Source organism: Calypte anna, chromosome 3 (assembly GCF_003957555.1).
Source record: "Calypte anna isolate BGI_N300 chromosome 3, bCalAnn1_v1.p, whole genome shotgun sequence".
NCBI classification, from domain to species: Eukaryota; Metazoa; Chordata; class Aves; order Apodiformes; family Trochilidae; genus Calypte; species Calypte anna.
In genome coordinates this window covers 50949798-50965736 of record NC_044246.1, presented here as the reverse complement: position 1 = coordinate 50965736, position 15939 = coordinate 50949798, and the positions used below count along the sequence as shown (strand labels likewise).

The following is a 15939-nucleotide window of genomic DNA, read 5'->3' as shown; positions in this document are numbered from 1 at the left end:
ATGTGCTTGTGATTTACGTACATGATACACCTTAATCTTATTGTTAATCTAAAAGAATGTCTCATTATTGGCTACACAAATCACTCATCTTCAATTACATCAGGCTTCTGTTTGCTCTTGCTGTCACAACGGCATGACCATTATTAAAATTTAAACTCACATTTATATACTAGAAACAAATATAGGGAAAAAAAGCAAGCCAAATCAACTACAACAGAGCTTTCCTACTCGCATTTTTGTGAAGTTAAAAAAACAATTCTCAACAGGCTCATCACTTAAAATGGGAAAACAAATAGTAATTTTCACAAAAAAAAAAAACCACTCCAAAAACCCAAACCAACAAAACAATAACAGTTCTTTGCACTACTCTTAATCTGAATACCTTAATACTGCATTAATGTGTAAATTCCAGTAAGTAAAAATTACCAGTTCCATAGCTTTCACTAATCCGTGCAGATTACCTGATTTGCAGATAATGTGTCCTTCAGAGGCGGGTAGGTGGCTCCATGGGGGCCAAATGAGGTATAGTAAGCATTATTAGTTACTGTTGAGTGTATGTATTTAAGTGGCAAGGTAAAATATGGCATGTCTGAAGACTTTGCCTTTTGTCTCTGGTAAGCACAATCTGTTCCTTGCACAGTTCAAGGAGCTCTTGGCTACAGCTGGCTTCTCTATAGCTGCTTTGATGGCACGTCCTTCACCAGGCCCTTTGCTCTTCCTCCCCCCAACTCCCTAGAAGATACCGATAATTTATAACTGGGTTACAGCTCCATTAACCTCTACACCACACGTGCCAGTTGTAAAGACTGTTTTGCCCACACCTTTCAGAAAAAGGATGAATACTTTACTTTAGGCAGTTGTAAAAAGCCAGGACTTCAGCCTCCTTAAAGTCCACATAGAAAAGGGAAGATCTCGCACATGGTGAACTTTCAACTGGATGCTTTCCTAAGGATCACATGGGAGGGAAGAAGACAATCCTTTCCTCATCACACTCTTAGAAATTAAGTATGTGCCTAGGCTTGCCCAGGCTAACACAGTTCCAGAAATCCAACTAACATCACTCAGTCCCAGCTTAGCATCTTTGTTATACCTCTCCCTACTTTCTGTTCCTGCCAAATCACCTGAAATAGTCTGTGATATTCTGACAAAATATGATTTCTCCCAACAGCCTGAGGGATATAAAATATTTTAAAATCTCTGTTTCTAAAGATAAAGCTCATCTGATTTCTTGGAAGCCTTTCTAATGATTCTTTGAAGTGCTATAAGCCAAACACGGAAATAATGATTAAGCAGCTTTTCAACAAGCATGCTTTGAGCAGTTTAATGCATTTTATCTTGTTATTAATGAGATTCCCATTCAGATTCCCAGTCACAATGGAATTATTAATTTTGTGTGGAACTGCTGTGCTTTATTCGAGAACTTCTGGGAGGTGATGTAAAGTTTCAGCTCCTTCTGTAGTAATATCCATAATATCATGCTTCTAACACAGCTCCTCACAGCTGGTGCTCCCATATCAGAACTAATTAGAAAAAGACAGACACAGAAAGCTTTCAGATGCACCAGCATCATATTATCATCAATTAAATACTATTACAGAACTATCATTTATCTCCAAAGTATATATACTACAGTCTCCCCACTACCATTTTGTTGTATACTTGCAGAGACTTCCTTCCTAATTTGTGTATCAGTCCAGATTTCCTCAGGAATAGGTTTCAAGACATTGAGAAAGATGCCTGCAGTATTTTCAGGTCTCACTGGAGATTACTTCTTCACAAGAAGGACTGGTTTTAGTTAAACTAATCTTAGAAAAAAAAATCCTTAAAGTAGAGAACTTTCTGGGAATGAGAAAACTTTTCAAGAAATGGCAAAACTTCAAAGTTTTCCCTTCCCATCTTAAGTTCCAAGAAACTCCCTCCCTGCAGTGAACCCAGCTGTCTCTTCTCTAAGTAGTAGGGAAATAAGAGTATCAGCACATTATGCATAAGAGTCAGCACCATGTGTCAGCTGAATCTGTGATTCCACATGAAGTGCTGCTAGCCTGGCTCCTAAGATCAAAGTGTTCTCTGTCTGACTATGCAACTAGAGAGAATTTCAAGGAAAGCAAAAGTACAGAATAATTCAGGCATAAAACATTACCCTGGCACCATTAGAAAATAAATCACATAAGTAATAATGTCAAAATATACCATTCTTCAAAGGAAACAACTGAATGGAATGAAGCAACAAGGTATTTTTCCAAATGGTGCTTCAGCAGTGACAGCACAGTAAACATAATGCTAACATTTTTTAAAATCTTTACACATACACATTAATTATACATGCAAGACCAAAGCATTAGTGGTGTCCTGGTTGTATTTGCAGCCTACATGCATCCCCAAGAGCCAGCAAAATGAGACATACTCATACGTTTGTTCAAATGTCTTATGAGGCAAATTATCCCTTAATGAAATCCATTATTTCTAGGGCACAGATTTCCAAAAAGACAAAGGACACATTGTTCATTACACTAACTGCAGATGCATCTTATAGCCTAAGGGCCAGGGCAGCTGGAGGAGAAATATGTTTCTATCTTCTCTATAAACAGCATAAGCCAGAACATTTCCAAAAAAGTAAACAATGAACAACAGAGTATTTCCTTAAAGCTGACTTGTACAAAGCAGCTAAACCAATGCTCTTTAAATAAGCATATTCTACCAGATTAAACATATGCTACATTTACATATGTTTATGCTACATAAACATAAACCCTCTATGCTTAGAGCCAGAATACAGTCATAACAGAGATCACCATTTATTGGGCTGAGCTGCTTGCTGCAGGTAATGTACAGTTGTTCAGATGCATCCTTGTCTGATTTTTAGCAGGTTATTCTCCCCTCTCATCCTCAGATAGAGGTAGGTTAAACACTGAGGTCTCTGGTACCCAGAAAAAAATGTAAATATGGAGCTCACGTGCAACTCTAGGAAACCAGACAAGAAGATCAAACATACTACATGGAACAGTATGTGAGGGGAATTATCATTTCCAGTCAATAAAATGGAGAGACATAATTTTAAGCACCTTGCTGTAGACCACCCAGAGACCAGTCTGTGAACCAAGACCATGACTCAGGATTGGAGCTTTTCTCTAATTACTCGGTTGTTTTCATTCCCCAGCTGTAACAAAAGATACCTCCCAGAGACAAAGTGCTTCCTCTCCCCTGAGGAAACCACTTCTATGAGTGATGTAGGCCATTTTCAGTGCCAGGTAGCTAGTGACGAAATCACTGATCACTATGAAGGATGATGATGAGGAGATTCATACCTATCCAGTATATCTGGGAGAGGCAAGATGATCCACTGCCATATTCCTGAAGCTTTGCTGTTATTGGAATGCCAGAAAGTCTGTCTCTCTTCTTTTCCTGTCTTGTTCTTGACCAGCACCAGAGAGATATTTCCCAGCAAGACACCATGGATGAGCCATGACATTCGTAGCTAGAAGAAAGAGGATATATGAGATTAAACATCACAAACATTATGCAAAAGTTAAAAAAAATGTCCAACTCTTCTTTCACTTCATTGTTTTCTTATCACAAAACCCTCGATTCACTAGGAATCATATCCTCATCCCCCAGATAGTCTCTATAAAAATCAGTTTTTTCTTCGCCTCCTTCCAAGTTTCTACAGAATTTCCAATTCCACTTCAGTAATAATGAGGATTTTGATTAATTAAAATACCTTAGGGAATCAGTCAGTTTTCTAACATTTTTGTTACATTTAATGTAATTGAGTCCATTTCTATGTATTTATCCCCTATGCAAAATTACTTCATGTAGTTTTCTCATTTTATGATTTTTCCTGGTTGTATAAAAAGAAAAACAATCCCTTCTACATCAGGCTAGTCTCAGAATCCATATCATATTAATATAGTCTTCCAATTTTCTTGGGAAGAAGATCTATCTCTTTGTTGCTAAAGAGCATAAGTAAAATACACATATATATTGCATGCAGAAGCTGGGGGTCATCTCAATAACCAGTAGAGGTGAAGTTGCTGAACGAATGAGTTTGCTAAAGTTACATTGACACTGAATTTTTGGACACAAGAATGTGTTCAGCAGTGTATCTAGCACCCATGAATGTAAAAAAGTAGCCCTCTAATTTTTAACACTTCAAAGCCAACAACTAAGTTGGGATGCTAGGAATTAAATATATATTTTATACAGGAATACCTGATATCATTACTTTCTTGCTTTGATAGCATAGAACATTCATATCCATTTCTTAGCATAAAACAAAACTGCTAGATCTTGCTTGCTGCTCCTGTCCCATGATATGTGTCCTGTCAGAAAAGTTGAATTAGGGCTCAAAAGGACAGAAGTGTTGGTATTGTTTTGAAATTACTTAGTTTCTATTAAACAAGCATTCTATGTTAGCTTCTAACAGGTCAATATGACCCCTAGACAACTACTAGGAGGCATTTTATATTAAACCTTACATCACTACCAGACCACTCTTCTAGGGATATACCACTTCTCAAGTCTGACTACCAGCTCTTTCTCACTCCAAGTCCAGGAAAGAACTTGCAGAGTCCCAAGTCCTTCTCCATGTCAGAAAATGGAAATCATAGGATGAATTCTGAGGTTTTTCACCTCGCAGACAACAGAGTGAAAAAAAAAAAACCAGCTGATGAGAACTGCAAAGAACTGTTTCTGATACCATGCAAAGAGATGGCCAGGAAAGCAGCTGGGGAATGGCCGAGTTCACACCCACAGGTTCACCAGAACCAACAGTTATGGAAGAAGTTGCTGCCAAAGGTTTATGATGTCGGAGGCTGATGCCTTCAGACATGACATACACATGGCTGCTCCTAACTCTTAGTGCATACATGGTCTTAATGTCAATGGACAATAAAGATTAAATAACCTGTTGGCCATTTTACACCTCAGAAATTGCCTCAGAAATGCAACTACTGAAATTACAGTGAAGACTGCTCTCCCTTAAATACACTAGAATGCCTTTCAGACCCACTTAGGTAATCCCCCTTGAGAAATATGGTCAAGATTTAAATTTTTTGTTTGTTTATATATTTGTTGTTATATTTTTAACAACTTAAGAATGCCAGTGGACACTTAAAGCACTCAACTTATAGCAGGGAGAACAGCTCTTACTGAGAGTCCACATGTGAAGCACCTTTAGGACCCTATTCCAGCTCTACCATGGTGTACTATGTGAAAATTCTCATACAGGTAAGTTGGAGCAACTTCAATATTTGAGAGACAAAGCCCTGAAGCTCCTACTGTACAGGACCTTTCAGACCTCTGTCTCTTCTGGAGAGCTGCCAGACAGTAAGAGGCAATATCTATGAGATCGGAAGTGAGAAAAGAGTAATCCTTTGATAGCTATTTGTAGCAGGAGGAGCCTTTCTTGCTCCTGAGGCTCGACATGCTGCTGACCTCTCCATTGCCTCACACCAGAGTGAGCTTCCTCTGTGGGTGTGTGTCCCACCTTTATTGGCCCCCTGGTCTTGCTCATGCCCAATAGGGGCCTGTCCTAATCAGGCACAGGTGGACTCACACCCACTCTTTGGCAACTCGAGGCACCTGGTTTATCTTGTTTCTCTACAGCTATTAACATAACACTAGAGCAAAAGCTGAAGCAATTGATGGCTGGAATGGATGCCTTTGTACACATGTCAGCTGTTTGAAGGAAAGACACAGTTGGCATTAAATGTGGGAGATCAGCTCACTGGCAAAGTGCAATATGCCAGCTCTAATGACCTGGCTCCAGTGAATCGACTGGCACTGTCTCCAAATGGGTATTTTTTGGCTGAGATTTCCATGATTTCTAAGCTTCATAGCAGGGCAGTCCTGTTTTTTTCACACCTGCTAAAGTCAACCAGAGCAGATGATGAGCTGGATGCTCTAGTAAAGACTTCCAAATGGGTCTATGGCATTCATTCTACAGAATGTGGCATCAATAATGGCAGATGGTACTACATACATGATGAGTCCTGTAAGTAGTGCAGTGGCAGATTTGGAAAAAACTGAATCTGGGCTGTTTGTGGCACACACCTAACATGCTATATCAAACATCTCCCTCTGTGTTAAACCAGCAACAAAATATTCAGAAGCTAGAAATATCACTGAGAAATTAATTAAGCATTGCAGATAGACACTGGCTCAATGACACCTTGCTTTCCAGCTTTAGAACCCACTATAGCTGGCAATTAGCTGTAAACCCACAGACTCAGTAAATTAAATGCTATAAACTGATTTGGGGAAAATTAAAGAGAGAAAGAGCTTATGAAATACACTTAGCATATTGAGGAAAAATTTGAGTCAGATGGCCACATGCACTGTACTGCAAATACCATCTGCAAAGATGCCTTCTGAGAATCACCTTAGCTTCTGCATTTGTGGAATTTCTGAACTGACAAACAGGACAGCCAATTAGTTTAAGAACAAATAACCTGATCCTTAACAATAACATAATGTTTACTCAGAGAAATTGCTCAAACTATTCCTCACCAGAAACTGAATTTTTCAAACACAGACACTAATTTTTCTGAAAAGCATAGCTCTTGTGTTAGGTCTTCTTCCCTGGACAGGAAAGAGTAGAAGATGTTTTCAGATGTCAGTGCACTGATCTATTAAATGTAGGTCAGGAATTAAGGGAGCTTGGAAAACACCTCATCGTTGAATACCAAAAAAATCTGCAAGTTGGAATATAGTTTACACAGAATTAGACAATAGCTGCAGACAGCTTTGTCAAGTTTTGTACTTGAATATGAGCTACATCTGAGGCATTAAGGTTATTATATTGGCAACAATACAAGCAAAGACATCTATTAGGACTGCTCAGCAATTTAGAGTTGGACTCTTATGAACAAGAAAGGTGACCATAAGGTCTTTCTGTTCTTTGGCCAGATCAAGAACTAGGCATGATCAGTGTATCAAGCAGTCTGCTTGCACTTCTGCTTTTTCTTAAGAGTCAAACGTGCATGCTAAAACCTTACTTAAATAATAAAACTATAATAAACTGATCTGATCATGTAGCTTTAAAACACCTAGGCCGGCATGAGAAAGCTTGTATTTCATATGAAGAGATTCTCATGCTATTTATTTTCCCATTATTTCTTACTTATGTTTACTTTCATAAGAGCATTTTAAAGTGTTTGACCCAGGATCTAATAGAACATTTTAATAATCTGGCTCCAAATCACAACATAGTCCCTCTTGAAATGAGTCACCTTGTTTTATGGATGCATGCAATAACACTTAAGGCTAATTTCAAGTCCAACACCATGCAGGCAACACCACCTCTTTTTTAATTCTCTTTCTCTATTATACTCTACCCCAAAACTGCTTGCATGGCTTTTACTTCTCAGATATAGAATACTAAGGTCTATCACAGATTCCTTTGTGCTGAGCAAGGCACAGTGTCCTGGCTTGGGCCAGGATAGAACTAATATTCTATCTTGTAATTTTCTTTCAGCTAAAGTCTCTTCTAAGTAGCAGCACTTGATGAAATTAACAGCAAGTTTCTCAATCAGTGTCTGCTTCTTGGACTGATAATGCTCATTTTTTATAGTTACAGCTAGAGAATGCTATCTAGAACCAAGGCCACTGCTCAGTTCTGAGGAATACCTTATGCTCTGGAAAGAGAAAGGGAGTAAAGAGGTCACACCTGCAACCCTCCTCTAGGGAGGAGAGGACAAGATAAATGACAAAAATTGACCAAACGGAGTATTCCATCCCTTATGCTTATAAATTCATACCTATACTTGATATAAATTTGGGGGATCACAAGGGTCAAATCCCTTTCTTCCTGCTTCCTTCTTTGGCACTGGGGGAGGATTTGGTCCATTTGTCTGCCTACTGTCCCATCCTCTGCCCTCCTGAATCCATGTGTTCCTGCCTCCAGCTCCCAACTGCTGCTGACTCCAGCAGCCCAGCCTGGGACTTTTCCAGGGCTGCCCTGCAGCCTTGGTGGTGATGTCTTATTAGGGGGAAAGGAGCAGGAATGTGCTATTGTTTTGTGTATATTTGTATATATTTAGTAATTTTTCCTTTTTTATATAATTACTGTTTTCATTAAAGCTGTGTAGTTTAGTTTCCAGCCTATAAATTTCTCCCTTATTCTCTCTCCTTTCTTTACCAGGGAGAGGAGGGGGGTTAATAGAGAGCATCTGCCATTCAGTTAATTGCTGGCCCAGCACTAAACTGTGACACACAGTCTTTCTAAAAACCAGTCTCAAGACTTTTTGTGTATCTGCAGTGGCTTTCGCAAAGAAGAAAATCATGATTTTCAAAATAAGGAAATGTCTAGCTATTCCTCAATCCTCTTTGCCCTTTCGGCCTTGTGGAGGCCAAGTGATTCCCAGTCAGAGAAGGGGGAACCGTAACGTGAAGAAAAGGTTTGGATAATGCTGTGTTTTATTGCTCATGCTCTATAAATTCTGCCTTTAAGTCAGCCCACTGTTTTGACTGGTTCTTCACTCTGTATGTGTATTCCTATGCTGAAGTACACAGGCTTTGTTTACAAGGAATTTTTACACATGTGTTAAAAGATTTTCACTCTTGATTACTGTGACTCAGTTTGATTTCTGAGACATTTCACAAGCTTCTTGTTGTGTCTCTCTTTTTCTGGCTACTTCTGCATAGTGGAACATCTCCTCATAGAATTTGTGTACTACTTCCTGCATTCTCCCAAGAATTACAAGTGCCATGGTTTCTCTCTACCACATATGCTGTGTTTTAAACACACAGTTAATAGGTAAATCAGCAAAGGACTCCACCTAATATGCAACATAAAAAGATAATGAAGACTGTCAGGACTGCAAACAACAGAGATTCTTTGAAGCCAGGATACTCTAACCAAGATTTAGTAAAACAACAAAAAGAAGACCTAACTGAACCAAGAACAAGAAAGCATCACAAGCTGACCACTCTGACCTGCCAAAAGCACTGAAGAACAAAGAAAATGAAAATATAAAGCTGCTCAAAACAAAAAGGAACAAAGTGCAATACAAAGCTAAACAGAAAGTGTGAGGCAGATTAGGACCAATCTCAAATGTGTGTGGGAAAATACAGGCTGTGTTTGTTCCTGCATCTCCTGCATGCATCTTTACTCTCTTCTCATCATGCAATGCATGTGGGGCAGTACAGAGCAGGTCAGGCTGATTTTTCCCTTTTTCAAGTTAATGAGGAGCCTCACACAGAGCATGGGAAATGGTACAGGAGCACAGTCTGCAAGCAGCCCAGCACACTCCTGGTTACCACTTTCAAGATGGGGAGAGCATCAAGATGGAGGGTCACACTTGTCCTGCACTGAGAAGCAACACTGAGAGGCCTGGAGTCTTTAAGTGCATTAGCAGTCATTTTCTGAGACTGTTCAGTTGTCTCCATTGGCAATCTGTTACAGTGGAAGACTAGACAGGCTGAGGGGTAAACACAAGCCTGAAGCATTAGCAAACTTTGTGGCTGGCATCCACCACAGACTGCTGAACTGCTGCTTTTTCAGCATCAGATCTTGGTTCCAAGGGCATTCTGGACATACCCCAGAATCCTTCAGCTTGGTAAATAACAGTGCAGCAGGTAAAGCCCCTGACACCGTAGTTCCTACGTACACCTCAGACTAAAAAGCAGGGTGCCAGTATCTGCTATGGTGGGTGTAACTGGGTGACTGGATAAAACAAAAGCAATTTAAGGGATAATGGGAAAAAAACAGAAGCTTCAGTACAGAGTGTGTCTAGTGGTGCCCCAGACCATCCACACAGCAAGAAGTCAATATCATCAGCAAATTGGGGATGTCTGCTGGCTTTCTTTAATTCCAGAATTCCAAAATATGCAAGCCTTTGATTAAGTCCTGCACACAGAGCAGGGGTGAAAGCTGAGCAAGCTGAGCAAGCCAGGGCAGTACGTTCAGTCCCATCTCCAGTGTAGCTAGGCATGGTGGCACTGGGGTAGATAGGACATACAAGAAGGAGGAAGGATGTTAAATTACAGGCTTAAGGACAGCCTCCATCATTAATATGTCTTGGAGAAGGCTGTGAGGCTGAGGCAAATCTCTGATGTACTGGAATCACCTGCTAGAGTTAGCCTCTATGTAAGGAGAAAAAGCTCTAAAGATATCTAAAGTAGCATGTGAGCTGGATCAAATACAAGAGGAGGTTTATGGCTTGCTCTGACTGTGGAAGAATAAATGGGTCTAGTTTGCACACACCTGCTGAGATCCCCTTGCCACATGAATCAGGAGTGAGTTTTGTCAGTGGGATTTCAGTTGCCAGAGAGTCTGTCCTGGTTGTGACATATCAGGTGGAGCTGTGAGCAGTGATAGATAGAAGAAAACTCATCTTTCAGTGTCTGAACTTCAGTCAGTTCAATTGGAAAGTGACTGAGGGTGAATAAATACAGGACAGCATTATGGTATTTTCACAGCCTCTTTTCTGACTATAATTTTACTCTAAGTTTGTTGGCACTCATTGGAGGAATAAGTGCATGGGGGGGGAATATCTCCTTTCTCTTGCATTGTGCTGAAAAGTGGAATTAAATTATTCTACTTGCAGACAGATTGTTCCAGTAAAATAGAATTTGAAACCACCAGGGGCTTATTGAGAAGAGAAGCTTTTATACTATATGAAAAGGCAAGAGATAAGAGCCTTGCCAAACTCCTTCACTCTTTACTACCAACAGCTACAATGCTGGATGTGTTAAGATGCCTTTTAAGTGCCAAGAGGAGTGACAGGTGGGATGGCATGTAAGGAGGTGAAACACACGGCACCTTCTCCCCCTAAGCAAGTTTAATCACTGACACTGTTGTATACACTAGAAAAAAAATACACATACTGGGAAACCATTCACTTCATTCACTCTGATTCCTGTGTCAAGTGGTTTATGAAAAAAGCTTGCTCTTGTTGGTCCATAGCAGAACAAGATCTTAAAATATTAAGAACCTACCTATGCCTTTGTCACAGAAAAGAGGAAAACCACAGTAGAATGTATTTTCTAAAGGACACGAATTTATCTAGAGAGTAAAACATGCATTTTGCTACATGAACTGCAACATTCAACAGACGTAAACCAAACTAAACTTGAAAGACATCTTCTTGAACTTGAAACACCATCTTCTAAGTACTTTCATTCCAGAGAGCTTCCTAATGCATCATTAAACCTTAAATCAATAAATTAAGTCCTAAGTCCATAAATCCTATCACTGAGAAAATAATCTGTGAAGCTACAGATTAGAGTAAAAAGATGAAGAGATGAAGACAGGTCATCTTTCTGTAATCTGCAGTTTAATGGCTAAGTACAACAGACTGTATAGGGTTGGCAAACCTTGATACACTTGCTTGAGCTGATGTCTTATGATTGTTAACAATTTGTCTGCTTGAATAAGAACATGTTTCCATTCTACATGACTTTGTCTCTGTTGGTGTTAACTTCAGTGCACTTATGAACCAGGCTTACTTGAGGACTGGGTTTTGGGGTTAGTGCAGAGGGCTTTCAGTAGTGGAGGTGGGACTCAGGGGTGGCTCAGGTGAGAAGCTGCTGGAAGCTACCCCCAGCTCCATTTTTTTCCCCAACTTTAGCCAAGATGGAGAAGATTAGCAAAGGTGGATTGACATCTGCAAGAAATGTATCCAAGAAGGGGAAAATACGAACTGTAAAAAGACCTGCAGGGCAGATGAGAAAGGGCAGTGAGAGCAATGCTGGAGTAGAGATACCAAGGTCTTTGAGGAAGGAGGGGGAGGAGGTGCCCAAGCAGAGATTTCCCTGCAGTCCGTGGAGGAGCATAGTGGAGCAGGCTGTGAAGGACCATGGTGGGGCACACGTGGATCTGCAGACGTAGAGGACTCCATGCCAGGGGAGGAGACTGTAGCAGGCTGTGGATCTATGGGAAGGCCATGCTGGAGCAGTCTGTTTCTTAAGCCTGCACCTCATGGAAGAGACTCACGCTGGAGGGGTACATGAAGGACTCTCTCCCATGAGAGGGAGTCCTCTTTGGAGTTGGGGGGATAGCTGTGAGGAGTCCTCCCTCTGAGGAGGAGGGGTGGCAGAATCAACGCATGATGAACTCAAATAATACCCCACTCCCTGTCCCCTGCTGGGGGGGAGGCAGAAGTGAAGTAATTTGGCCCCAGGAAGAAGGGAGGGTGTGGGGGGAAATATTTAAGGTGTGGTCTTATTTTCTCTTTCTTCTGTTCTGATTAATTAAATTGATATTTTTTTTCCCCCCCCAAGTTGAGTCTGTTTTAACTTTGACAATAATTGAGGAGTGAAAACCTCCCAGTCCTCTTGGTTCATAAGCTTTTAGTTGGATTTTCTGTTCCCTATCCCACAGTGTGTGTTTGGGGGGTTGAAGGTGGGGAGGAGGGGCAGTATGAGGAGCAGATGCCAGCTGGGCCTAAACTGTGGTATGCTGGTAGGCTTGAGATGCACCATGATGAAGATCTGCCAGCACAAATCCCAGATAAAGAAAGCATGCACGGCATTTTCTGAGCAGCTCATTTTCAGGGGCAGTCATGAAGCCCGTTTTATCTTGAATCTTGCAAATATAAAGTTTGTTCTTGCAACATGCTTCTTCCTCTTTGCATTTATGTAATACTGGCTGCCCTACCTTTACAGCACATACATCTAATTATGAAGATGCAATACATAATGGGAGGCCACATAATGAGGACAAAATGTTCCAAGCTTTTCAGAGCACATTTTGTGGCAGCTCAAGCATCTAAACATATCTTTCCCCTGTACAGAGTGGCATTAAATTAGTATATTTTATAGATAACCCACTAGAGATAAACCATTTACAGAAAGTGGTTGCTGTGCTACTGACCTAGTGCCTGTATTTGAAAACCAGCATCAGGCAGACAAGAAAGCTTCTATAAATTGCAAAAAAAAAGAGAGAACATTGAGACTTGCCTTGCAGGGGGAATTCCTCAAAGGAGCTGGAAACGCAGTGCTGGTCATGACAGTGTTTGCTACTGCTGGTACTTTGCTGGTGTTAAGGAGGAGTGCACAACCTGGATAAAAGAACAGGAAGAAGGTCAAACTCCAGCACCCACCTTCTGGTTTCAGAGCTTGTGAAACCTCTCCAGAGCCTGTGGTAGGGAGCTCCTATAAAAGAGAATTCCAGAGGAGACTCCACAACCTCTCGGGGCAGCCTGTGCCAGTGCTCCGTCACCCTCACACTAAAGAACTTTCTCCTCTTTTTGAGGTGGAACTTCCTATGTTCTAGTTTAAATGCATTCTTCTTTGTCCTATTACTGGACACCACTGAAAAGAGACTGCTCTAATCCTCTTAACACCCACCCCTCAGATGTTTATAGATATTAATAAGGTCCCCTCTTAGCCTTCTTTTCCTGAGGCTATACAGCCCCAGTTCTCTCAGTCTTTCTTCATAGGAGAGAAGTTCCACTCCCTTAATCATCCTGTAATTCTCCATTGGACTCTCTCCAGTAGATCCCTCTCTCTCTTGAACTGTGGACCCTCAAACTGTATACAGTATTCCAGGTGTGGTCTCACCAGGGCAGAGTAGAAGGGGAGGAAAACCTCCTTAGATCTGCTGGACACACTTTTCCTGATGCACCCTAGGATATCATTGGCCCTCTTGGCCACAAGGACATAGTGTTGATCCATGGAGAATTTACTGTCCACTAGGACAGGTCTTTCTCCATGGAACTGCTTTCCAGCAGGATATCTCCTAATCTGTACTGGTGGTTGGTGTTTTTCCTCCCTTACAGAAGCGGAACTCAAAGAGGCAGTGGAGCAAAGAGAAGAAAGATTAGGAAATGAGAAGAAAGATTAGGAAATGAGAAGTGGTAAAAGAAGCAGAACAGACAATCAGAGGAAGAAAATAGGAAAATCAGACATTAAAAATCAGACTGGTATGGAGTAAGGTCATGCAGAATGAATACTTGGTGTGAAATTGTTAATAAAGGATCAGGATTAGTACCTGGTGTCAGTTGTGGAGACCTGAAGTATTAGTCTATACTCTCAAGACAGAAAGTGAGCAGGACAGCCTTTTTCTCAATGGGCTTAGAGTAGAAAGATGGCTATTGTTTCAATGGAGGTTGAATATGTAAGGACATAAGAAAACATCCCTCTCCCCACTTTATATGTATCATTTTCTCAATTCAACTGTTCATACTGTGCACTTACTATTTTTACTCTCACACACCTTCTCCTGGAGGAAACTGGTTGTGGTCTGGGCTTCCAATCCGCCATGGAGAAGGATGGGATGGGGAAGAGCCCTGCATCCATCCACAGTCTCCTTCTTCAAAAGAGCAATAAAAGCCAGAAGGAAGATTTTCTGCAAGAGGGAAACACACACAACACAGACATACAGACGAACCCAGGTGAGCTGAGAAGGAGACTCCCGACAGAGAGCACACAGAGAAGCTGCAGTGACTATGCTGGCCAGGTTGCTCAGGGCATGCAGGAACCTCACACCTACTCAGTCCTTTTGTGTAAAGTCATGCACATGCCTGACCATGGGGAGGGTAGTGGGAAAGGAAAAAACCCCAGACTGTGACTGATTCTTCCCACACTTCGATGCATCCAAGAGAGAGGACACATAGTGTACACTATGGGTTCTCCTAAATACAGGTATAAATCCACTCAAGGTTATACCTTGGCTTTCCTAACCACTTCTTCTATAGCCCCATGGAGGGAAAGCTTGAAGAGGGATAAGTTCTTAATATGAGTCTCCTCTTTCTCAAGTCAGCCCAGCTCACAATACAACCTGTTCTCTCCGTGAGCACTGATGCTGCCTCAGGTAAAAAACTGAATCTGTTTGGTGAGATAAGGGGATGAAGAAAGCATAGTTTATTTTAAGCCATACTTTCAGGCTTTGGTACCCATTCATTCTGTCACCAGCTTGGGATTTCAGGAAATTTCCAGTTCTGAATGATAAAGATGCATTAACGACTATAACATAAGACAAATTAACCAGTTTTAAAGTAACAGTCATCTCATTCGAAGCAGAAGGTATTTCTTGCCTTCTTCATCTCCTTCTCTACTTACATTCCAAGGTTTTACAAAGGGTGCAAAGCACTGCTCCTCTTACCCTCAGGCGTAGACTTACGTATCATAGGTGAGCATCCTCTACTAGACCACAAGTCACACATTCCCTTCAAAACTCATGAAATATTTTTTCCCACCATCCTCAGTAAACACTTACTGCCTCCTTAGTTTCTATAGTTGTCTAGTTGTACCTTTACATTCCTCTTGTTTAACATGAAGCCAGACTTTGTACTTATCAAGCAACCTCAGCAGAAAATGAACCTTGTAAATACCATGCAAAATTACATCCATGATAACAGGATTTTCCCTTTTAGTGAATCACTGATGATTCTGGACCCAAGGTGCCTAAGGTCCCTCTGCCAAGTACCAGAAGGCTTCCGAGTAGCAAGAGGGCACAAATTGGGTTTTATGGTGAAAAGGGTAAAACATAAAGTTGCCCTGGCAGAAAAAGATGCCCTTTTAATATAGTTACAGAAGGCATTAAAGATGCCAAAAGAGAACTAAGGAAGAGCAACTATTCATTTTACCCTGCTATTTAGACTAACCAGTTTTGGGAGCTAGCAGTACAAAGCCCCTGAGCACGCTTGTTCAGTGGGTATGGTCCTTCTTCCAATAAACCAGGAAAAACACCTGTGATGAACAGATGTATCCATAAAATGTATGATTATATTCCTGACTTATCAGAGTTTCTATATAATTTTATACTCAAATCTGAATTAAAGACCTTTTTAGTCCATGGGTTTTTTTTTTTTAACTTCACTGTTCTATCTTTGTTTTTTTGGTTTTGGGTTTTGTTTTTTGATTTTTTTTTTCGTTTTGTTTTGTCTGGGGTTTTGTCAATTGGTTTTGAGTGGAGGTTTTTCTGTTTTGTTATTTTCTTTGAAAAAAACAAAAATGAGACAAAAAATGTATTTCAAATTGCAAGATAAAAATGAA

At 40.7% G+C, this 15939-nt stretch overlaps 1 protein-coding gene across 1 annotated transcript in view; it reads right to left on the bottom strand.

Annotated features, from left to right (window-relative positions):
- Positions 1 to 15939, bottom strand: part of ALK (ALK receptor tyrosine kinase) — a 218750-nt gene that overhangs the window by 51783 nt on the left and 151028 nt on the right. Inside the window, 3 exon segments of the mRNA XM_030447537.1 lie at positions 3306 to 3475; positions 12901 to 13001; positions 14159 to 14290. Of these exon segments, the coding sequence (XP_030303397.1) occupies positions 3306 to 3475; positions 12901 to 13001; positions 14159 to 14290 (403 nt within the window).